Source organism: Mercenaria mercenaria, chromosome 9 (assembly GCF_021730395.1).
Source record: "Mercenaria mercenaria strain notata chromosome 9, MADL_Memer_1, whole genome shotgun sequence".
Classification (NCBI taxonomy): Eukaryota; Metazoa; Mollusca; class Bivalvia; order Venerida; family Veneridae; genus Mercenaria; species Mercenaria mercenaria.
The window spans coordinates 29,782,721-29,808,374 of NC_069369.1; the positions used below are offsets into that span (position 1 = coordinate 29,782,721).

Consider the following 25,654-nt stretch of genomic DNA (forward strand, 5'->3'; position numbering starts at 1 on the left):
GCTAAACATCACGAAATCAATGATAAAACACTGATCTATTAGCGTTTTCTCATCCTCAACAAAGAGCTTGCATAACTTCATGTTGCATAAAAATCTGTTTTCAAATAATACCCATTTCACTCTTAAAAGACAAAGGAGCGGATGTTAGGATGACTATGTTTAAATATTTAAATAGAAAATACATAAACTATTGACTAATATAATGCTCTGACGAGCTGACAAGAGATCAAAAACTTGATCCGGTACTATCATTCAATGTTGATTTTCTAACAAGACCAAACTAATTTCAACTCATAAATTCAAATAAATTTAGTTTAATAGCTAAAAATATTTGAAATTAAACTTCTTCAAGTGGTGTTTTTGTTAATTCAGAAATCAGTTCTAAGGGAAACAACTTGTTGCAGCATTGATTAGTGAATTTTCAATGTAACACAAGTTACTTTCCCTTTTTATTCTGGGGAAAGTCATAAAATTGGGGAAAAAATTCTCAACAAAATCATTGTTTTGGGAAATATTTTACATTCTAATATTGTTTAAACTGCTCTGTAACTAATTATCTACATATTAAAATTGTCTAAGTGTTTATTAATGCATTAACATATGTAATAATTTTGCCATGCAATACAGAGCCTCCTACTGGACTAAATATCTCCAGTGTTCTGCCAAGGCTGCTATACCGAGGGAATCTCAATTAAAAGTTACAAATGTTGCACAAAAATTAGCCTTGGAACGTCAACTGTCAAGTAACGATAATGCTTGGGATGAATCCGCATTCAGATCGGAACCGTGTACAAATCTACATTCCCTTTTCCTCCGCAAAAAGTCAACTTCGGTTATGTCTAATTCTGATCCAACACTGAAAAAACATAAGACGATTTTGAGCAGATGTCTACACCAGCAGGCAACAAAATCGTCTAACCTAAAGCTGACTGGTCTAGTACTTCATGTGGTGCCCCTGAAAACCCCATAGACAGCTCAAAATCCAATGTTGTACACCATCCCCAACCACTGCCGCCTGGGAAGTTGAAAGTGAGTCCTGTGACAGCTCAAAATCCATCTACTGTTCCGCACCCATGATCTCAAAAACTGAAAGTTGGCAAAGATCCAAACCACAGAGGGTGCTGAGAACTCAAAGTAAAAAAAAGAAAAGAAAATGTGATTGCATATTTCTGGACAGTTGGTTGAAAGATTACCAATTGTAATGGAATAGTGAAGACTTTAATTACAGTATTTTTAAAAAATTTTGTTCAAAGATATGTGTCCTAAAAGTTGCTATCCCCAAGATTTTTAAAATGTCCCCACTTTTTTCTTACCAAAGAGACATGTGGTCCTCAGTATCTCAACTGCAGAATAAGTTAATTATCTTATATCTGTAGATGATGTATATATAATCAGGGTTCTGCCGAGGCTGTGTGATATCGCAAAAATCTTGAATGTCGCACTAAAATTGGTCTAGAAGTGTCAGTTGTCGCATTATGGAAATATCTGGGGACGAATGTGCATATGGGACGACCGGAACTGAGTACGAATCATTCCGTATCTGAACAGAAGAGTTTCCCGCAAAAACGTCATTTTGATGAACACTGAACAATTTAAGCTACTTTTCTGTATCTGCAGACAAGAAAAACATTCAGTCCAATGATTAACGGCCGAGTACTTCATGTCGCTTTATAAAAAGCCCCATAGACCACACAAACCTGATGTTGTTAACTGTTCTCCACCAACTGTCTCGGAGGTGAAAATGAAAGTGTGCCCCTTGACTGCTTAAAATCTGTCTACTTTTCCACACTAATTGTCTCCAAAACTGAAAATGTGTCACAAAATCAAACCACAAAGGGTGCAAAAATTCGGATGAAGCCAAAAAGGAGGGTGACTCAAAATTTCAGGAGAGTTGATAATATAAAAGTACTGATGGTTGGACTAAAATAAAGACTTCAATTTTAGTTATGTTACTGTGTTATTTCAATGACAAAATCTTGTCCCCAAGATTTTGAAAATGTCCCCACATTTTTCATACCAAGGGGACATGTGTCCCGTCACTATTTTTGATCCTCGGCAGAACCAAGTATAATATTGTCCTATCTATGTTATAATGCAAAACGTTAGGATTTAAATTTGCATACCTGAGAATCTGCAGCTGTTACTCACTTTAAATGTTCATCAATATATAAACTAGGATTCTGTCCATAGGACATGGATGCCCCCACAAACCGTGCCATTCTCTAAATAGCAAAGTTTTTAGCACAGACCATCTTCACATGAAGTATGTTCGACTGGAAGTTTGTCAAAGCAAGTTGTATTCAGATATTAAAGGGTGTGTATTTGAGCAACTTTGAATCCATTCCTTCACGAAGTGTATGAGGCATAGAACAAACCAAATTTCTTCACTATGGCCTATTTTGTGAAATGTTGAACTTAAAATTCCCAAACCATTGTTACTGCCTAAGTTTTCTTTGCTTTTCAACAACAGTTTTACTATTTTGTAAACTTTTACTCATCAAATTCAGTATTTTTTACTGTTATCAATACACCATCACATATTTTAAAATGTTATTAAAAAAAAAAAAATCAAGTATATTTCATTAAGTTTCAATTATTCCTAATTAAGAAAAATTACAGAGGTATTTTCCCAATTGTACCGCAGTTGGTGTTACTAGGGCAATCTGACTGAAACTTGGCGGGCCGCAAAAACTCATAGTGGTGAACATGTATATGAAGTTTTATATAAATATTCCCAATCATTTCCTAGATATGGCTCCGGACAAACGGACGGAAAGACGGACGGAAGGATGGACAACGCCAAAACTATATCCCTCCGAGTTTTGTCGGGGGATAATAAATTTCAGAAAGGCTAAAAATGTAATGAAATACTTAATCATATCAGATGGTCGAGTTACAGACCTGACTGCTAAGTGAGGTCATTCTATGATGCTAAAGACATGTGGAGAATCTGAAAACATTTGATCAAGCAATTCCTGACAAACATGCAGACTTGCAAAACTGTCACAAAATTTCTATGTTAAAGGGGGCATAATTCTGACAAAATAAAATATTATAATATGCTTGTTTGCGATAGTATTTCAGTCTTTAAATGTTAAACTATAAAGGCATAAAAATAACATCGATATAAAATCTACTTGAAATATTGTTGTCATTTCAGAATCTGCTAATACCTAGGAGATGAAATTTTTTGAAATTTGAATTGTTCTGTACATGTCTGTAACACTCAAAAGAGGAGATGACATGCATGCCCACGGGCATAATGTCAAGCCGGCCAGCACCTTTGGCCTCCAATTATGACCTTGACCTTAGCCCTGGTTCTTGTGCATGACATTCTGTCTCATAATGGTGAACATTCATGCCAAGTTACATCAAAATCACACCATGCATGAAGAAGAAATTTTTATGCTCTAAACAAACTTCAATTTGACCTTTGACCTCCAACTGTGACCTTGACCTCTGAAATTGGAACATGGAGTTTATGCAAATAGTTTTTGCTGGACCATTACTTTGACATGCATGGACCAATCTTGTTTATATTTGGCATGAATGTTTACCTCAATGAGAAGGAGTGCACATTCCAAATATAAACAAGATTGGTCCATGCATGTCAAAGTAATGGACCAGGCAAATTCGGGCGGATGAATGCACATACACCGACCTGCCAAAAGTGATGGCTATATAAAGTTCACCGAAAGCGGGCTCGACAAATTTTAAAATGTCAATTTTATAGGGAGATATCATCCATGTTATTAAAGCTGACTCATTTACCAAACGCACAAGTAGTTACCCTGTGCATATAACAAATGTTAATATCATAAAGGTTGCCTGACTTACAAATAGTTGCAATAATAGCAAATACGTTATACTTTGAGCTGCGCGATTTACCAAACATGTACATCGGACTATTTGCAAGTTATATAATTACCAGATGCCGGGAAAACTTTTAAGGACAGGCTAGGTGTTACAAGATAGTTAGTGTGACGGCAAGTGTCCTTTTACCGGATCGCTAGACACCGCTCAAATGTCTACGTCCCTGTATAATGGTTAGACAGTATAATTTCAAAATTTGGAAGATAGATCTAATAGACAGAGTAGTAACACAGGTTGTTAGTGCTTGATGAACAATGAATATTAAATTTACAAGTAAATACTTTTACACACATGCACTCAAGAAGACACTGTTTACTATTGATATACATCACATAATGGTTCTTGCATAAAACTTTTGCATTCACGTGCAAAATAGCGTTACACTGTTACATCCTTTGTTCTGAATGGCCATTTATAACCAGTATATTTCAGTGCTGCTCTTCAAATAAAGCGTAATACTAATCACCTTCAAAATATGGATTGTTATTTTAGGATGTCAATCGCAGAATAAGTCCCCTGGAACAGTAATACGGTATTTTCTGTGTACTTTCCGCGGGATTCCTCGCGCTATTCAATTGAACTCTTCACAAATTCGAAGCCTCGTTATTTCACGTGACGCCGTGACATAATTTTTTTTGCTTCTTTGTATTTCTTTTTAAGTTTTAATAGCGTTGCATTGATTTTGCACTTAAATACACAAATATTTTGCTGGAGTTGTGCATGGCAGTGCAAATTATTGCAAAAATTTTGAACAAAATTGCAATTTGTAAACAAATATGGCGGACATCAAGGCTTTAGAACACCCCACGTTAAAGGTTTATTTAAAGTTTTAAATGCTCATGGAACTCTAATATTGAAGAATTTTTTGATGTTATATATACTGCCATTCAAATAGAAATAGTCGTTTGCGGTTGTTCGTCTTTACAAGAGAAAAGAAACTGCATAAGAACTTGCAGACAAGGGACATGCGCCATCCAGGGGTCGTCTCAAAATTATTCATGGTTGTCAAACTAAAAAAACAAGTTATGGTCAGTGGGGCAGCAGACTTTATTTGAGTTATCAAGGCACTGTGCTGTGTCAGACTGAGACGGGGTTTGAAAGGACTTGCCCTTTCATGTGGGGATAGTCCAATTAGTTTGGTGTGTCATAGGCAATTTTTCAGTTGTCAACAATGTGGTAGCCTGTGTCTTATTTCCACATCCAGTTAGCTCTAGTAATGAGTTGCGAATTTTTGCATTGAAAATTATTATTAATTTCTTAGGAACTTGGAGTGAAATGGCTAACATTTTTAGTATAATATTGTCAAGTGATGATGTTGAAACTTTGTAATAAGATTAATCATTATTATTAATTTCTTAGGAACTTGGAGTGAAATGGCTAACATTTTTAGTATAATATTGTCAAGTGATGATGTTGACACTTCGTAATTTCTGAAGATTCTGAATGATTTTAACATGACGTGCCAAATATATTTCAAGCAAGCAAAATAATAATCAAGAAAGTTTAAATAAGTCTGCTACAACATGATTGTTTTTTAAATGTTTATATTTGATGCTGCTTATTTTCAAACCCTTGAATAAGATTAGACTTTTTTCATAACAAATAATTTCCTCAGTTGGTCCAATCAACTTAAATTATTTCATTCAGTCAGCCAACAACTTCTCATGCAATTAATCACCAATAACATAAATCTTTTTCAAAATGTTTATCTCTGTGAAATCTAGGTTAAGTTGAAAAGTGGAGTGCCAGAGGTAAAAAACTAGATCACTAGGACAGATCATAGAAAAACACTGTTAGGCCACAATTTGTGCTTGACCTTCATACATAGAAGTTTGTCAGAATGCTTGTCACTCTGAAATTTAGATAAACTTTGAAAACTGGATTATCAAGGTCAAAAACTTGGTCACTAGGTAAAATCACAGAGAGGCCTAGTTAAACACTAAAATGGCCACATTTTCTGCCTGATCAATATGATACTGATAGTGTCTGTATTGCTGCAGGAGTTTTGGCTAGTTTTCTCTATATTGCTTTATGGAAACTTTTAAAAATCATCCCCTCAGAAACAACTGGTCTGATTTCAAAATAATTTGACAGCAATGTCCCTTGGGTGATCCTGTACCAAAGTCCTTTGAAACAATCTGTTTTGTTAAAAACATCTCAATATAGAAACCTCCTCTGCCTGAGCCGGATGGCCATAATTCAAAATAATTTGAGCCACGCCACGAAAAAACCAACATAATGGCTTTGCGACCAGCATGGATCCAGACCAGCCTGCGCATCTGCGCAGTCTGGTCAGGATCCATGCTGTTTGCTTTCAAAGTGTATTGGAATTAGAGATACTGTTAGCGAACAGCATGGCTCCTGACCATTACCCCCAACACTTCACTAAATACTTAATTGAGAAAGAAAATATATAAGGATTTGTCTGTCATGTATTTGGGGAGCATACATCTATTCTTATAATCAATGCAATGTGTAGCACTTATAATTGTATGATATTTTTGTGCCCCCTCCCCCCCCTCCTATTTTTCGTCTGCTGGCTCCACTCCCTATTTCCAGAGTTATGGCCCCTGAAATAGTCAAAATTGCACATTTTCACTTTGTGACACGCCTAGCTCAAAAAGTATCTGATATAGATTCATGAAACCTTGCATGAGTCTTAATCGTGATATGAACTAGCGCAGCTCCTACTTTTCATCTCGGTTCGCCCCCTATTTCTAGAGTTATGGCCCCTGAAATAGCCAAAAATGCACATTTTCACCTTGTGACACGCCTAGCTCAAAAAGTATTAAATATAAATTTATTAAACCTTGCATAAGTCTTTATCATGATATGAACATGCGCACCTCCTGTTTTTCATCTAGGTCCGCCTCTTATTTCCAGAGTTATGGCCCCTGAAATAGTCAAAAATGCACATTTTCACCTTGTGGCGCACCTAACTCAAAAGTATTACATATATCCTTTCCGCAGCCTTAACGTACTAAAACGTATTAGCGTCTGATGGCCCTTTCACGCTTCCGTAGAAACAACATTTATGACACGAAACTTATTTTGAAAATATTTCTGAAATGTCTAGGTCTGCAGCTCTCAAATACGGTTATATCTTACATCTGAGGCATATACTGACACTCTCAGACAACATCAAAAATGACATTTTGAGCGATTTGATGAAGTTCCAAAATTATCAATGTACCCTTGGTCCGTTACGGACCCCTGTGGGATTTCTGTTTATCCAGAGCTCATATATTTTTTCATAGATTAAAAGCTGACATGCTGTACTAAAGCCCAGGTAATTTCAATTCATAATAAAGTGCTGGAAATTGGCTCCCCAATAGCGAAAAAAAAAAAAAAAAAAATGTCCACGCGCATACATTTAGACAATCTCATCCATCAGATGTTCGTCAAAATCCCGAGACGAACCTCTGATTTATTTCTGTCGTTTATTTGGTGAGCATGCGCACTCGTAATTACTACCGGGAGAAGTTTCAGCCAATCAATGTTCGCCACTGTTTGGCACGCCGAATTGAAATTTCAAACAATATGTAAGCAAGGTAGTTGCTAACGATGGATAAAGTAGATATTCCATGACTGCGATTAATAAAGATTTATTTCTGTTATCCGATGTTAAGAAATTTACCTGAAGAAATAATAATATTCCTCGTAAGTCGGCATCGATATGAAAGGACGCGGTCATGCTTTTCACGGACGATTTTGATTGGTTCGCTACATTTTGTCGCGAAACGACGCTGATTGGCTGAAACGTTTTACCTGTAATGTAACCAAACCACAAATATCGGCGAAATGTGCCAGAGGTTCATCCGGGGAACCACGGTAGACCTCTGGTATGCGAGAATGACATTTAGACGGTGTGACCCCTGACTATCTACGAATCAAAATGCGGCTTTCGTTTTCAAGTTTAGCATTTCTACTTTCATTTTATTTACTTCCGGAAATAGCTGAAGGTCGAGTGACGTCATTTTCTGTGTTGTCAAAAACATACGCACGCCTGGCGAGATTGCATAAATATGTGCTGGCCGTCCTAAGGTTATTGATTAAACCTTGCATGAGTCTTTATCATGATATGAACTTGTGCACCTCCTAGTTTTTGTCTGCCTCCGCCCCATTTTTTCAGAGTTATGCCCCCTGAAATAGTCGAAAATGCACATTTTCATCTTGTGACACACCTAGCTCAAAAAGTATATGATATAAATGGATGAAAACTTGCATCCATGAGTCTTTATCATGATATAAATATGCACACCTCTTATTTTTTGGCTGGCTCCACCCCCTACATGTATTTTTAAAGTTATGGCCCATGAAATAGTCAAAAATGTACATTTTCACTTAATTATGTGCCTAGCTCAAAACGTGTTTGATGTAAATTCATGAAACCTTGCTTTAGTCTTTATCATAATATGACCTTGCAGACTTGGCAGTCTTCTTGAGTATCTTAGTGCTTATTACAGAGTTATGGCCCTTGAAATAGCCAAAATAAAGGATTTTTTGTTTGTGATGCTCATAGCTCAAAATGTATATGGCCTAGAATAATGAATCCTTTTCATAAAATGTTTGTTGAGGCTATACCCCCTTAAGACTGCAAACATTGAATTATTGCCCCTTATCTGTGACAAATGTACCTGTGGGGGCACACCCTGTGTCCTACAGACACATTTTAGTTATTAATAACTTATGTTTTTCTTACTAGGTGCCATATGAGCTGTTAAACAAGAAGTTTCGTACAGCTCAGAAAACAATTGACCGGGAAATTTCCAAGGTACATGGCGCTGGTGGAGAACTAGAAGTATGTCTTCAGAAACCACAGGTCACTATTGGAGAAGTGACAAAGGCGTTAGACAATATGGTGGAAAAATTAAAGCTTTTAAAGAGAAAGGTAATTAATACAATGCTTGTTCTTGAAAATAACTTGGGTTTAATGTATAAAGGACATGGTCACTTAAGACTTACACAGCCTGTATAATTTGTAAAGATTGTCAATTGGTGATAACTGAAAATATCATACATTGTTTTCTACTAGAAAATTTAATTTCTATACTGAATTTACTTTTTTTAACAGAAGTATTATATAATTGTATTTAGGTCGTATGCAAGAGCACAGTCAAGGACCACTAAAATATTTGACCAAAGATTCTCCATCTTTCACAGAATTTATGGTCATTTTTTGGTTGTGGTTGACAGCTGTGTCCATCTTGAAAATTTCAGATTTGCTTAACCCTTACCATGTTGGACATGATTGATTCAGCCTTTAGGACCAGTGTAGATCATGATCAGCCTGCACATCCATGCAGTTTGATCATGATCTGCACTGTTGGCCATTCAGTCAGTATCTTTTTGGTAAGCACCCCTTATAACAGTTAATGGTATTGTCCAAATTGAAAGATGGACAAGTTCATTATATTCTGTAATTATACAACTATTGCATGCTGTTTGATAAAAAAAGTTCTTGATAAATTTACTGCATTACGAGGCCTTCAGTTTTTAGCTCACCAGAGCACACAGTGTGTGGTGAGCTTCACTATCAAGAAGAGATGTGCATACTATCTTCTTGTTCTGGTCGGATGATTTTTCAAGGAGTTATTGCCCTTTGATTATTCAACAATAGTATACTATGGTACAATTCTTGATGGCGGGTGGGGCGTATGTTCTCCGTGACGATTTGATGAAAGACATTGTGTCTGAAATCATTCGTCCTCCACCTCTGATAATTCATGTGGGGAAGTTGGCAGTTACTTGCGGAGAACAGGTTTGTACTGGTACAGAATCCAGGAACACTGGTTAGGTTAACTGCTCGCCGTTACCTGACTGAAATACTGTTGAAAAACGGCATTAAACCCAAAACAAACAAACAAACAATTCTTGATGGAGTATTTCTCAGGAACCAATGGTTGAAATTTAGTGAAACTTCATAGGAAGCTTTACTATCAACAAGAGATTGGCATATTATCTTAGTGTACCGGTCCGATGATTTTTCACCCAGTTATTGCCCTTTGATTATTCAACAATAGTATACTATAGTATAATTCTTGTCTGGAGTATTTCTCAGAAACCAATGGTTTGGAATTTAGCCATACTCCATAGAAAGGTTCATCATCAAGAGGAGATTATCTTCATACCAAGTTATTGCCCTTCAACAGTAGTATATTATGGTACAGTTCTTGTCCAGAGTATTTCTCAGCAACTGCTGGTCGGAATTTAGTGAATCTTCATTGGAAGCTTTACTATCAAGAGAAGATGAACATATTTTCTTTGTGTTTTGGCTGGATGATTTTTCACTCATTTATTGCCCTTTGATTATTTAAACATTAGTTGACTATAGCGCCATCATAGTCGGGAGTATTGCCTGGAATTCAGCAAAAGTTCATAGGAAGCTTCACTCTCAAAAGGAGGTGTGCTTGTTTTCTTCAATATCAGTTGGAATGAGTTTTCATAGAGATACTGCCCTATAAACTACTGGTATATGTGCCCAGTCATTAAATTCCACTTTTGTTCTTTTAATATTCAAATTTCGGGGAGCATCCGTCGGTTTTACCGATATTTCTTGTTTTTATCAAGGCTGATGAGAGTATAAATGAAGAACTTGAAGCAGCTAGGATGATAAAGAGGCGTGTTGACCATCTAAAAGAGGCGGAGCATCTTCATGAACATACACGCCCCTTATGGCAGAAGAAACGCCTAGATCGTATGTTAGTGGAATACTTCCTTAGGGCTGGTTATTATAACACAGCCCTAAAACTGGCACAGCATTCAGAAATTGAGGTAATTGCTTTATCATTTTTGAGACATTTCAGGTTTACCTATAAAATTGAAAAATAAAAAGAAATAAGCCGCGCCATGAGAAGACCAACATAGTGGCTTTGCGACCAGCATGGATCCAGACCAGCCTGCACATCCACACAGTCTGGTCAGGATCTATGCTGTTTGCTTTCAAAGCCTATTGCAATTAGAGAAACCGTTAGCGAACAGCATGGATCCTGACCAGACTGGTCTGGATCCATGCTGGTCGCAAAGCCACTATGTTGGTTTTCTCATGGCACGGCTCAAATAGGCTTGCTTTTGACAAAAGTCACAAGAAATGTTGCTATACTCCTAGCATCAGTGATTCAGTATCATGAATGATTCTCAGCAAGTTTTTATCTCAATTATTACTAATCACATTTAAAGGAAACTTTACACATTCCGTCCGCAGGATATTACCATCTGGACGAGAAAGGTTCCATATCTCTTGCTCTCAGTTTGATGAAAGTATGCCCCATTTTGATCTTTTCAGTAAAATCCTTTTCGTGTTTGTCATCGAGTTAGTATCCTAGTAAGTACAAACCACACAACTGGGTGAAACTTTGTGCATGCCTTCCCTATGATAATATCAAATGAGTGACAATGGTAAAAAAAATTGGTTACATAATTCTTTCTATCATTTGGATGAAATTATGCCCCATTTTGTATGTAACTATGTTTCTCAACAAACATGATCTGTTTACGATTGTTAGCGAGTTAGTATCTCAGTAAATACGCATCATAAGTAAATGGTACCTAATACTTGCCTTTGCCATCATAATTCCAGCAGTATGAACTTAGTTTTCAGGGTAGTGGTGGTCTAGTGGTTAAGGTTTTGACAGCTGATCTCAGAGGCTGTGTGTCGAATTCCCACTGGGGTGACAACCACATATCCACATATCCTAATATGAACCAGTTCTGGTTTTTTCCAAGAAACTGACTTTAGAGTGGTTCCTGAAAGCTTGAAGCTCTCTTAGATTTGTTCAAATGCTTCAGCTTGACTGATTTTAGGGGTCACCAGAAGTAAGAATAGAAAACCCTTCAAATGCCTTCAGACGCCTTTGAATTGGGGGACATATCTGATTATACAGAAGACTTATTTTGTAATGTTTTGATTTAGCCTTGCGGATTATAAAAAAAACTGTGAAACAATGAATATTCATGGGGCACATACTTTTTTAGCTCACCTGAGCCAAAGGCTTAGGGTGAGCTATTGTGATCACTCACAGTCCGTCGGCCGTCCGGCGTCCGGCATCCGTCCACACTTTCCTTTAAACATCTCCTCTTAAACCACCTAGCCAATTTTGACGAAACTTCACAGGGATGTTCCTTGGATGGTCCTCTTTAAAAATTGTTCAAAGAATTGAATTCCATACAGAACTCGGGTTGCCATGGCTACCGAAAGGAAAAACTTAAAAAATCTTCTTGTCCAAAACCACAGATCATAGGGCTTTAATATTTGACATGAAGCATCATCTAGTGGTCCTCTACCAAGATTGTTCAAATTATCCTCCTAGGGTCAAATATGGCCCCGCCCTGGGGGTCACATGTTTTACATTGACTTATATAGGGAAAAATTCTCTTGTCCAAAACCACAAAGCGTAGAGCCTCATTATTTGGCATGTAACATCATCTAATGGTCCTCTATGAAATTTGTTCAAACTATGCCCCTGGGGCGAAAAGAGGCCCCACCACGGGGGTCCTAAATTTTACATAGAGTTATATAGGAAAAAACTTTAAAAATCTTCTCGTCTGAAACCGCAAGATCTAGAACTTTGATATTTGGCTTGTAGCATTGCCTTGTGGTCCTCTACCAAGATTATTCAAATTATTACCCTGGAGTGAAAAGAGGCCCCACCCAGGGGGTCCCAAGTTTTACATAGACTTATATAGGAAAAAACTTTAAAAATCTTGTCTGAAAGTTCAAGGCTTAAGCCTTTGATATTTGGTATGTAGCATTGCCTAGTGGTTCTCTAACAAGATTGTTCAAATTATGCCCCTGGGGTGAAAAGAGGCCCTGCCCCGGGGGTCACTTGTATGAGTTATATAGGAAAAAATACTTTTAAAATTATCTGATCGTGTTTCCTAGACTGTTTAATTACAATTACCTGATGACACCAAGTAATTAGGGGTCACTTGACTTTGACCTTGACCTACTGAAATCATGAACTACTGACCTACTTTTTATGCCCCTGAAGGTGGGCATATTAAAATCGCACTGTCCGTGTGTGAGTCCAAGCACACGATTGGTACCTTAGGTGGTAGGAGGTGTGGCCTAGGACAATAGAAATCCTTTGTATTGATTCCGTAACCACTTAATTCTTTTGTTCCTTAAATGGTCATTCTATTGTTTTCAAACAATGAAATGACCACCTAATACCTAAATCGCATGGGTGTGTGTGCGCCCGGTAAATTCTTATCCGGGCTGTAACTCTTCCATCCATATAAGGGATTTTGAAATAACTTTGCGTAAATGTGCACCGTAATGGGACGAAGTGTCGTGCGCAAGACCCAGATCCCTTGCTCCAAGGTCAAGGTCACACTTAGAGGTCAAAGGTTAACATAGTCTGTTACTGATCTTAAATATTATTAACGGTTAACCCTGACCTACTGACCTACTGACCTACTTTCTTGTTTTTGAAGCTACAGCAAAGAGATTTGGACCACCTGTATAATTTTTTAACAGATTTCAGTACTTATCTTGAAGAATATTTACTATGACCTCATCTATTTTTTGTTTGTTTTTAAAGCATTAGCAAAGAAATTTGTTTAACCAAACAATTAATCTCAGATGAGCGATATAGGGCCATCATGGCCCTCTTGTTTGGATTTGGAAGTTGAATCATTGAATCTTCAAAATGTAATCTCAATGAAAACATGAAATTCCCAAATATCGTGTCTTTAAAATTTGAAATCCACTAATTTATTACCAGTACATGTATATTTTCCATCTGTAACCCTCTACCAAAATTGTTCAAGCAATCTGTGAAATTCAGGTGAGTGATATAGGGCCACCATGGCCTTTGTATTTAACAAAAGAATGACTGGTACAGCATGACATCTAATTGTGAATGCATTGCTACAGACAAGTATATTTATGCCCCCTTCAAGAAAGATGGGGTATATTGTTTTGCGGATGTCGGTGCGTAGACCAATCATTTTCCGGATGATAACTCAACAGCACTTGGGGTTAAGATCTTGAAAGTTGATAGAGAGTTTAGTGAAACACGTAGATGGAATGAAAATTTAACAGACTTGTTAAAATCAATAAAGAGTGAAAATTATGTCCCTATAATTCAGCTATAATGTTATTTTCATCATCTCCTTATTTTTTGTATGTCTGTGGTATTGTGCCCACTGTCTGCGAGTTAGACAAATTATGTCTGAAATAGTTGGGAATACATTAGTTTGACACAGTAGGAATTAAGTGCTAGACGTCTTAACATTTATTTCATGATTCATTTTGTAATATTATTGTGTCTGAAAATCATAAATCTAAGATAATTTCTTAGAATATACTATTTCAGTAGGATTTATTGATGTGACAAATAACATAAATTACAGAATTTCTCAAAAATCACATTCACCCTTGTCTTGTTGACAGTGCTACTGTCTAAATCAAGCTGCTGATGTTGTTACATAATAAAAACATGGCCAGACTTAAAAAAATTTAACCAGGTTTTCAAAAAAAAAGATGGTTATTAAATTGGCGAATGTCGTTGGGCGGGCATGTGTACTGCAGGCAGGCTGGCGTGGATGACATTTGGCTAAAATTTTGTATGTAGCTGGTATTGAAACTTCACACACATATACTCTGTGATAAATTACCAAAATGTAACAATATATTTCTGTCATAGCAAATTACTTTACACTAATGCCTGTATCGAACTTGACCTAGATTTTATTGAGATACATACTCTGTATTAAGTTATGTTTTGTTCTAAGAAAAATTATTGTAGTGTGGTTATCCAGCTTGGCCTAGAATGTTTAGTAATACCTCTTCTTTATAATTATGGTTGACATTGTAGAAAAATTACTCTAATCGAGCAGTCACTATCAGTTGTTGCAACTTTGACCGACTCTGGAGATGCTATTCTGAACTGACTCATTGTTGAACATGGCTGAACATGGCCTAGATTTTAGAGATACGCACTTCGTTTAATTTTAGTTTAGTTTTGATACAAAATACTTTAGAATGGACACTGATATTTTCTGCCGTCACACAGAAACCCGACCATAAAGCCATATAGGGTGAAAACATAATACATCCTGAATCTCCAAAACAACAAAAATGTACACTTTAGACCCTTTTGCATCTTATATTCAAACATATTTGTAGCAGACAATTCATTTTGAATGCATGCAATAGGCACCCCAGCTTCCAAATTTTGTAATGCTCTTGGTGGTGCTTAGATGAGAATCAATACGGTATACTTTTGACAAATTCTTCCTGTAGTTTTCAAAAAAAAAATCCTGTTGGGTAGTTGAAGAAAAAGGTAGAAGTTGTTCAGTTGATTTTGTAAAATGTGTTAGGCTGAATCTTTTACATAATAAGTTATTCCTTTGTTTCAGGACCTTACAAACATAGACCTGTTTATGACATCAAAGGCTATTGAGGAATCTTTAATCAATCATGAGACAGCCCCTTGTTTGAACTGGTGCTATGAAAACAAATCCAAACTGAGAAAATTGAAGGTATATAAATTGTTTTAAATACTGGTTGGTTCTTAGTTATATTTTACAGACTATGTAGTAGACATGTTCAGCTGCAGAGATTACTCAGATTATAAAACTGCCGCTTGCCTTAACCTTTAGCCTTCTAAATTTCTCAAATGGACTGGTTCATAATTTAATTTGGGCAATACCATTTGTTAATGGAAGGGATTTTCACTGAAAATTTACTGTCTGAATAGCGAACAGTGCAGACCATGATCAGACTGCACGGACGTTCAGGCTGATCTTTGTCTGCACTGGTCGCAAAGGCAGAATCACTTGCCGCCAGCTGACTAAAAATTAAGCAGCCAGTCAGTTAAATTTCTAGACTGACTTTTTGTACTAATTTTAACTTGGCTTAAGTAGTCACCTGCAGTAAACAGCCAGATTGTGTTACTCACACAGTTTGCTGCTTAACACAGTTCTGACTGTATATTGCTTTGCACCATATTGGAAGATTGCTTTTTGATTTATAGCAGTCCTCGATGAATTTGTTGAATTTTGGACAAGAGGTTAGAAAGTATTACAAATAATAGTTATGTAAGCAAGTCTTAACATGGATATGTCAGTTATTGTTGTGTAGATTTAATGAGAACAAGCCATAAGAAATTAGTTGTAAAATTCAAGTACATAATGATACCTATCAGCAATTCTATATATCAACGTATATATCTTTTTCAGAGCACCCTAGAATTTAAGCTTCGTCAACAAGAATTTATTGAAATGATAAGAAGTAACTGCCGTCTAGATGCTGTCAGGTATGCTGTTCTTTATTTCTGAAACATCTTTTTCACTGAAAGCTTTGTCTCATTCCCTTTAATGGATCTGTAATAGAAAATTGGGTCCAAATCTGAAAGGTTGAAACACTGGATTCTTTATACAACTAGGGGCATTTAACTTTTATTATACCCATATCAGTTGATGTTCCTTGATTGTATTATGCACTGATGATGAATCTACTTGAAATGTCTATGAAAGGCGTATGCTAGAATTCCCTGTATATGAGATGGGCGAAATTTTTACAAATAATAGAATTTCTTCAAAGTTTGGATATTGAAGGACAATCTTAAAAAATCTTGAAAAATAATTATCTGCCCTTGAAAACAGCATTTTTTTTCAGAAAATGCCATTTTCAAGGGCAGATAACTCTTTTTCAATACTGGTGACCTATGATTTTTATTGCATATTTGTTTCTTAGATGATTGTCCTTCAGTATCCAAAGTTTGAAGAAATTCTATTATTGGGAAAAATTTTGCCCGAATTCTTGCGTAGGCCTTTAAGTAATAACTACTGAAAAGCCAGAAAGTTTTTCAGGCCCTCCAAGGCCAAGTTCTTAAGATGTCTGACTTTGAAACACTTTTCCCGCTGACCTCTGCACTTTGGGCCCAATTTTGGATGTAGAACTATTTCCTATAAAGAATGTATCTAGGAGGCTTGTTGCAGATTGCTGGTTTTACCCAGATGCCTGCCTGCACCTGTATTGGTATGACTTTAAATGTAACTAAACAAACAGAGAAATTAAAATTTGTCATTGATTTCTGATGATGTATTTTCTTTGTTCTGTTTACAGACATGCAAGGAAATATTTCAGTAATCAGATAGAGGACCAACACTTGAATGAGATACAGAGAGTTATGGGATTGTTAGCATTTTCTCCAGACACACTTATTTCACCATATAAGGTAATCTGTCCTTCATGGCCTTCCTTAAAGAAAAAACGGAGGTTGCAGTCAGCTTGTAGAAAATCACCAGCTTCAAGGGAGAGGGGTTGGGGAGATCTCAGTATCCCTTTGGACACTTGGTCCCTTTTAGGGGTTGCTTGAGCTGAAAATAGAAAAAAACATTTAAATGACTTTTCCTCATGAACTGAACTGCTTGATGGATCTTCATAAAACTTGATCTACATCATCATTGTAAGATCGTCTTCCAGTTTGTTTAATGATGGCATTTGCAAGGTTGAAAGTTTTCCAGCATATGCCACAGGGTTTAGTAGGGGTGGGTGGGTGGTGGGGTAGGCTTCTCCTGGTCCGACTTCAGTATTCCTCTGAGGTGTAAATTTTGTCTTTTAAGTCTAAAAATGTATTTGTTAGCAGATGTGCATTCTCTACAAGGAGATAGCCCGTTACAATGTGCAATTTCAACCAGATGAGACTTTTTGGGATCGACCATTCTCGAAAATTACCAAATGACTGCCAGATTTCGGACAAACAAGATTGACCTTGAATTTCTTACTTCATTAAAATTATTTTCATTCTATTTTTAGTAATATACGTAAAATTTTCATTCCAGATTTCATGCCCGTCAGTAATGTATTTTTATGACCTGTTCTCTGGATGAAGGTCCTAGAGGACCGAAACTGGTAGATAAATAAATGATAGTCTAAACATACCTGGATGTGTAATTCCACTATTAACCTTTAATTATGTCCCCCCCCCCCCCCCCCTAGAGGAGACATTGTTTTTGCCCCATCCGTCCGTCCGTCACAATTTCCGATCATAGTAGATGACCCCTATTGATTTTGGGGGTCACTCTGTTAAAGGTCAAGGTTAAAGGGGCCTGAACATGCAAAACCATTTCCAATCAATAACTTGAGAACCACTTGACCCAGAATGTTGAAACTTCATAGGATGATGGACATGCAGAGTAAATGACCCCAATATGCAAAGTAAATGACCCCTATTGATTTTAGGGTCACTCTATTAAAGGTCAAGGTCACAGGGGGCCTGAACATGGAAAACCATTTCCGGTCAGTAACTTGAGAACCACTTTATCAAGAATGTTGAAACTTCATAGGATGATTGAACATGCAGAGTAGATGACCCCTATTGATTTTGGGGTCAATCTATTAAAGGTCAAGGTTGCAGCAGACAGAACATGGAAATCCATTTCCAGTCAATAACATGAGAACCATTTGACCTAGAGCCTTCAAACTTCATAGGGTAAAAGGACTTACAGAGTAGATGACCCCTATTGTTTTTGGGGTCATTCCATCAAAGGTCAGTGTCACAGGGGGCTGAACATAGAAAACTCTTTCCAATCAATAACTTAAGAACCACTTGATCCAGAATGTTGAAACTTATTAGGATAATTAGACATGCTGAGTAGATGACCCCTACTGATTTTGGGGTCACATGATCAAAGGTCAAGGTCACAGGGGCCTGAACATGGAAAACCGTTTCCAAGCCATAACTTTAGAACCACTAAGCCCAGATTGTTGAAACTTAGTGGGATGATTGGACATGCCAAGTAGATGATCCATATTGCAGCCAACCATCAGTGTCTCTTTGACTTTTGCTCATGTCCCCTATTGACTTCTTGCCTATACGACTATGCATTGGGGGAGACATGCACTTTTCTACAAAAGCATCTTCTAGTTTCTATTGTGTTCATTTAAAACAAGAATTCTGATTTACTTGATAATTATTGCCAGCCAATGAAATAGTGGCTTTTAGGTTCAGAAACCAAAAAAAGTTGTGAAAAATGAATTTTTGTCTTGCATTGTAAAATACAAAATATATAGAAAATGCTACAAAAAGCAAATGAAGATAGGAAATGTCGTCTGAAGTTTACAGGCACAGTGGAAAATGAGTGATTAAAATTAATTGGGCTAAAAAAAGTTCATTACTAAGAGTAGCATTTTCACAGATTGATATTTTGGTGATTAGAAACAGTAATTGTTGAAAAGGCATATCCAGCACTTGAAACTTGCTACTTACATGAGCTTGAGGTAGCATCTGCCCACCTGGCCCCCTGGCCAAGGCATTGCCCTTAGAGAGTATGGATGTGAAAGAAATACTGTGAAATCATTGATATTCATGAGGGGCAAATTTTCTTGGATTTTGTTGTTGCATCTTTCCATGAAAATATGTCCAAACTAATAAGCAAGTTTTTCATTTCTTCTATCCTTAAAACGTGCAATCCACAAATTCATATCTTGGTGAAATCACAAAATTTTATGCTCACAAAATGAAATGATTGACCACATTTTTTAACAAAACACACTATTTTTCAAAATTTTCTGCAAGAAATATATTTAAAAAAATTGAAGTCTGTAATTTTAACTTGGTAAATAAACCCTTCTATTAATTTTGTCAGAATTGTGCTGTAAGTTACTTATATTTGAGCCGCACCATGAGAAAACCAACATAGTAGGTTTGCGACCAGCAAGGATCCAGACCAGCCTGCGCCTCTGCACAGTCTGGTCAGGATGTTCACTAACAGTTTCTCTAATTGCAGTAGGCTTTGAAAGCGAACAGCATGGATCCTGACCAGACTGCGCGAATGCGCAGGCTGATTTGGATCCTTGCTGGTCGCAAACCCACTATGTTGGTTTTCTCATGGCACGGCTCATATTTTCTTTTGATATTTTGCAGGACTTATTAGACCAAGAAAGATGGGCTGAACTGGTTCAACAGTTTCGATATGAGAATTTCAAGTTACATCAGTTGAATAATGCCTCTGTGTTCACCGTCACTTTACAGGCTGGATTATCTGCCCTTAAAACACCGTATCCTTTTATTAAGAGACTTGAAATCACTTTCACATTGTAAATTCTTTTAATTTGAAGAAGCTTCATCCTCTGAAAATAATGTGTAGATTGGTACATGGGTATCTCTTCTCTAGTAGATGGGCAAGTATCCTACACTGTAGCTTGCTGTGTGCTTATAAACACTCTTAGTCAAATGTTTGTAACACAATACAAAAATTATCAAGAAAACCTTCCAAACTATAAAATCCAAGTGAAAAATGTCTCTAAACCCAACACAAAAAATAAAAACTACAAAATATTATTTTTAAGCAACTATAGTAGTCATACTAATTGTCAAACTGGTTTTGACTGCATATCCAGGAGTGATGTCGCTATGCAGGGGAGATTACTAAGATTGACTGCAAACTGATCTGTCGGTTTCTTACTGAATTTTCGATTTCTTACTGAATTTTCGATTTTTATTGTCAAAAGGATATTTGTCATGAATTTTGATGTCACTGATGCATTTTCAAGTACCTTCTTTTAAGTTTTATATTTTAAAATGTTTACAGAGATTGGAAAAGTATTCCTTTATTCAACATTCTCATTCCATTAGAGGTACTGCACTACAAAAAAGGGCCGCGAGAACTAAAAATAGAAAATATTTTAAAAGATAGGATTGAAACGCAATATCTTGAACTCACTTATCTCAAAATTAAAGCTATTGCGAAGACATTTTCAAGTCCCATCCCAAAAACACATGCACAAAATACCATTTGAGCCGCGCCATGAGAAAATCAACATAGTGGCTTTGCATCCGTGCAGTCTGGTCAGGATCCATGCTGTTCGCTTTTATAGCCTATTGGAATTGGAGAAACTGTTAGCGAACAGCATGGATCCTGACTAGACTGCGCGGATGCGCATGCTGGTCTGGATCCATGCTGGTCGCAAAGCCACTATGTTGATTTTCTCATGGCGTGGCCCATTTTAAGTCAATTTCAGCCAAGTGAAATGCTGGATCCCTTGAATTTGAGATACATAGTTTCATCTGTACTTCCTGGTTATTGTCTTAAGTCCATTTAAATCAGTGTTGTGAAAAGTTTAGTTTAACCCTTACCATGCTAAATTTATATAATGAACTTGTCCATCTTCCAATTTGGACAGTACCATTAACTGTTAAAAGGGGTGTTTACCCAAAAGATACTGACTGAATAGTGAACAGTGCAGACCATGATCAGACTGGACAGATGTGCAGGCTGATCATGATCTACACTGGTCGCAAAGGCAGAACCAATCGCGTCCAGCATGGTAAGGGTTAAAAGCTTGGAGCTTTACTTTTCTTATTCCATTTGCAGAAATTACAAATGATTTCATGTTGCAAATTTAAACACTTTTCCAGTTATAGTATTTGGACCTTAACTGATATCACCAGATACTGTTATAAATCGGAGGGTACCAGTAAGAATGCTGAATGCCCAGTATGTAGCCGCAATCTCAACAAGCTAGGTCAACACTTGCCATATGCTCATTGTGCTAATTCCAAGCTGATTTGCCACATCAGCGGGCAAGCTCTGAACGAACATAACCCACCGATGATGTTACCAAATGGATATGTGTATGGTTGTAATGTAAGTACGTTAAAATGTGGTAGTTTTAGGCGTGGAATTTAGATAGAGCCTTTTAAGAGTTAAAGACTTGATTTGCCAGTATTCTGTCCATCCGTCAGTCCGTCACACAAAGTGTGATCAAAGTTTTGTAAGAAGAACGTCCTGTAGTCTTCAGTCAAATTTAATGTACTTAAACATTTAAAATTGCAAAATTACATGTGCGGAACAGTTGTGCAATAGTGAATAGTTTATTTGGTAATAAAAAAACTAATGTAATTAGAACTTAAAAAATAGGTTGATTGAACAGTGTATTTGATGCAGTTCTTTAAAAGCGAAACAATTGTAACACTTGTAACCATGGGGACATCCTCTGTTGATTGCACTGTCAATCACTTAACAATCCATATATGTGAACAATTTTGTATTAAAAATTGAATAAATTTGTGTGTGTATAAGTTGATTTGTAGTCGCCACCGGTAACCCACATGGGCGACTCCTCCAGAAGACTGTTAATTAATAGTGTTAGTGGAAGGATAGTGCAAGATACAGAAGATGCTCCAATTCCAGAAGCTTCCCTGGTTCTTTATAGCATGCAAAGTGTAAGGCATCTTTACACGGGACTCTTACCCCAATGTTAGAATTTTAGTTGGAGAAGTGGGGGCTTGAACTCACGACCCCAGGTTTCATAGTCAAACAGTGTTACCACTGGACCACTGCGTCCACTCTGATTTAATAAATATTAATGATTACTTAATTTAAATGGTATCATATTGAAGATGTACTGAGTACTCGATCTAATTTAAGTAGCTTAAGCCCAGTTTTGTTGAAGAACAACAGTGACTGGATCAATTTTGTCAGTTTGTAAGAAACTCAATTTCCATATTCAGTATAAGTGTATTTTCAGATTTGATTAATTTTCAGTATTATTCACAATATTTTCAGGCATTAGAGGAGATGGCCGCAAGGAATGAGGGCAATGTTTTCTGTCCTAGAGGCAAGGAGGCTTTCCATATTGAAAAGGCAGAGAAAGTTTTTGTGATGTGATCAGAGATTAGATGAGCCGCGCCATGAGAAAACCAACATCGTGACTTTGTGACCAGCATGGATCCAGACCAGCCTGTGCATCCGCGCAGTCTGGTCAGGATTCATGCTGTTCGCTTTCAAAGCCTATTGTAATTAGAGAAACTGTTAGCGAACAGCATTGATCCTGACCAGACTGCGCGAATGCACAGGCTGGTCTGGATCCATGCTGGTCGCAAAGTCACTATTTGGTTTTCTCATGGCGCGGCTCAGATAATAACTTTGCTAAGATGTTGATACATTTTATTTGGGACCGAGAACACCTATTCCAAGTTGAGTTGTATCCAGTGTTAGTTTGGAGTTCTTGAAGCAGTTAGATAAATTTTGTCTGGTGATATTTTGGAGTTTGAAAAATTGCTGACTATAAAAGCTTAGTGACATGGTTTGTTGGCAGTCATATAAAGGATAAATGCTGTCAGTAAAACCCATACTAAGCAAAGCAAAACTTGAGTCTGATATCGGTTTCCGAGACAGTGTGTATCCCTTACCCAGTCATCAACAAGCCATGTAACAATTTTATTTTGCTGACTACCCTTAACTTTAGAATTTGGTGAATTTATCAGGACTGGATATTACGTACAAAACCACAAATTCCATATTGGTGGATTAATAACACAGGAAGGAAAAGTTAGCATATGACGTCTTTGACCAATAGAAATGCTTGAAACTTGTAGGTGGCAGGATAATTGAGAAGGAAGAAATTTTGAGAAACTTTTTGTGTTATAACTTATAAAGGAAGTTTATATAAATATTAGCAAGTTCTTCAAAAAAATAAAAGTTGTGTTCATTGATATACTTTTTTAATTTTTATATGATTATGTATATATGAAATAATGAGCTCTTCCAATCATGTGATGCTTCTGTACAGAATATTTGGGTATTTTTCTTGACAGACATACTTGAACATATTTTCATGTTACTGCGAATGGTTTAAAGAGGTATGCTTCCAGATTTTATGTCAAAATCTGTAAAGTTCTTTAATTAGTAATATTGGTTTTCTATGCTGTATTTATTTGTTGAAATTTCAGTGAAGATAGAAGAAAGGTGTATTTTATATCACACTCTTATCAACTGTAATACTTGTATGTGATTGTTGATAGTTTTTTAGAAGTCGCTATTTTTATGAAAAATATCACATGATGCAAATCTGTGGAGGTATGCCTCTTTAAGTTGTATTTGCTACATCTTAAATTAGCTTTAAGGTGCTTTTCATCAAATACAATTACGAAGAATTCCGTCATTTTAGAAAACTCGAACATTTATAAGCTTTTGTGTAATGTACTGTTGAACAGTTAATTCGGAATATCATATGAAACACTTGTATTTTTAATGACACTTAATTGTTTCCTTAAATATCCTGCTTTTTTTTTCCAGTAACATATTTAAAATTACTACCGGGCTTTTGCATCAGCTAGTGTCTCGGCATTCTGCAGATGTTGTAACACAAAACTGTCTTAGCATGTAAGGCATTTTAAATGCTAAAAAATGAATATCAAACATCAGCATCATTAGGTGTTCATGGAATGCTTGAGAATGCCAACCTTGTTTGACCATGTTCATGTCGTTTCTTTCTGAATTTTCCATTATCGGGCCGCATTATGTTTATGCTTTATCACTGAATGCCCATGCATACATGTTTGTAAAAAAATATTTTCTAATGACATTTGCTACTGCATGAAGCTATATAATATGCATACATGTATTTTGTTCTCAAAAGATGTACTTGCATTAAAGTAAAATGTCAAGTAGATCTTTTCCAGCTGAAAGTGTAAAAATTTAAGTGTTAGTTGTAAGTTATTGTATATGTGTCTACTTTAAAACATTAGACAAAGAGATAGAGGAAAACTACAGCTGACCCTGCTTCAACAGCCACCTGTATTAAACAGCCACTTGCTTTAGGCAGCCAGTCTGCTTACCTTACAAGCCTATGTTTTATTATTATTTCAACCTGTCTTAAGCAGCCGCCTGTATTTAAACTGCCACCTTGTGTTACATCTTTGACTGGCTGCTTCATAAAGGTTCGACTGTATATTCACATTTATGTAGACATGTAAACAATTCTTCTGATGCATATAAACGTATTCATGTATATGTACACATTTGTGTATCATCATATTTGATAACTACCTCAGTAGTAGAGTAGGAATGTTAGTATATATCAAAGTCACACTGAAGTGTTCTCTACATGTTGCAATTTAATAAACACACAATTTAGTTTACACCAGTTCATTTAATTACACTTTATATGTACAAGCAAATGTGCAACATGCGAACGTTTTTAACATCCTAAGAAGAAAATTATACTGATGTTACTATCATGATGAAGGGAAAACTGGTTGTCTGTCCACAGTTGATGAAAAAGTGAATATAAATACTCCAGTGTGACTGTGGTTTATATTAGCTCTAGTTAATATAGGATCTGATTGTAAGTTCATGACCGTTTCAGTGTACACATTTACAATATGTATCAGCTGTGTATTCCATTTTCCTGAAAGGCCATACTATTTAACTTTTTGGTTCATTCTTCAGTGCAGAACTAATTTTGTTAAGAAAAAGGTTCACCAAAAGAAACACCAATATTTTTTTTTACATAAATTTGGTTGAAAGTGTTATATTTTTTCACATTGAATGCACTTTACTGCTACACAGTTTTTGCTTCGATTGCCCATGCTCAGTTTTAATGCCAATATTTCTGAGACAAGTGAGCTTGCATGTACTATTGTATGATATATAAGGTTCCAAAGGCATTCTTTGAGTGTCTAGACACGCATATTGTGTGCCATTGTCTCTATTTATCATATATCAGTACATTGCAGATGTCTCCATTTTTAGCTCATCTGATGTTTTTTTAAAAAATGATTAGTTATTGTCATCACCTGATCGGTGTTTGCGCCGGCGTCGACATTGCCTGGTTAAGTTTTATGTTTAGGTCATCTTTTCTCCTAAACTATCATAGCTATTGCTTTAGAACTTGCAACACTTGTTCACCATCAATAGCTGACCCTGTACATCAAGAAACATAACTCCATCCTGCTTTTTGCAAGAATTATGGCCCTTTGTGGACTCAGAAAATATCAGATTTCTTGGTTAAGTTTTATGTTTAGGTCAACTTTTCTCCTAA

At 36.4% G+C, this 25,654-nt stretch overlaps 2 protein-coding genes across 4 annotated transcripts in view; one reads left to right on the top strand and one right to left on the bottom strand.

Annotated features, from left to right (window-relative positions):
- The window catches only part of LOC123546816 (C-terminal-binding protein-like), a 45,248-nt gene extending 40,773 nt beyond the window's left edge, over positions 1–4,475 (bottom strand). For both annotated transcript variants that reach the window (XM_045333396.2, XM_045333394.2), the window contains exon 1: positions 4,340–4,475. The gene's annotated coding sequence lies outside the window, so the exon portion shown is untranslated. The remainder of the gene's footprint in view (positions 1–4,339) is intronic.
- Positions 4,476–4,528: 53 nt separating this feature from the next.
- LOC123546817 (E3 ubiquitin-protein transferase MAEA-like) lies at positions 4,529–22,551 on the top strand. Of its 2 annotated transcripts, none has more exons than XM_045333397.2 (9): positions 4,529–4,688; positions 8,579–8,764; positions 10,444–10,647; positions 15,238–15,360; positions 16,060–16,136; positions 16,949–17,060; positions 19,752–19,885; positions 21,279–21,474; positions 22,396–22,551. In XM_045333397.2, the coding sequence occupies exons 1-9, from the start codon at positions 4,650–4,652 to the stop codon at positions 22,495–22,497; spliced, it is 1,173 nt and encodes a 390-aa protein (XP_045189332.1). In that variant the 5' UTR covers positions 4,529–4,649; the 3' UTR covers positions 22,498–22,551. The 2 variants fall into 2 exon arrangements, with proteins under 2 accessions (XP_045189332.1, XP_045189333.1); XM_045333398.2 differs by lacking the exon at positions 4,529–4,688 and adding an exon at positions 4,891–5,012.
- The last annotated feature ends 3,103 nt before the right edge of the window (positions 22,552–25,654 follow it).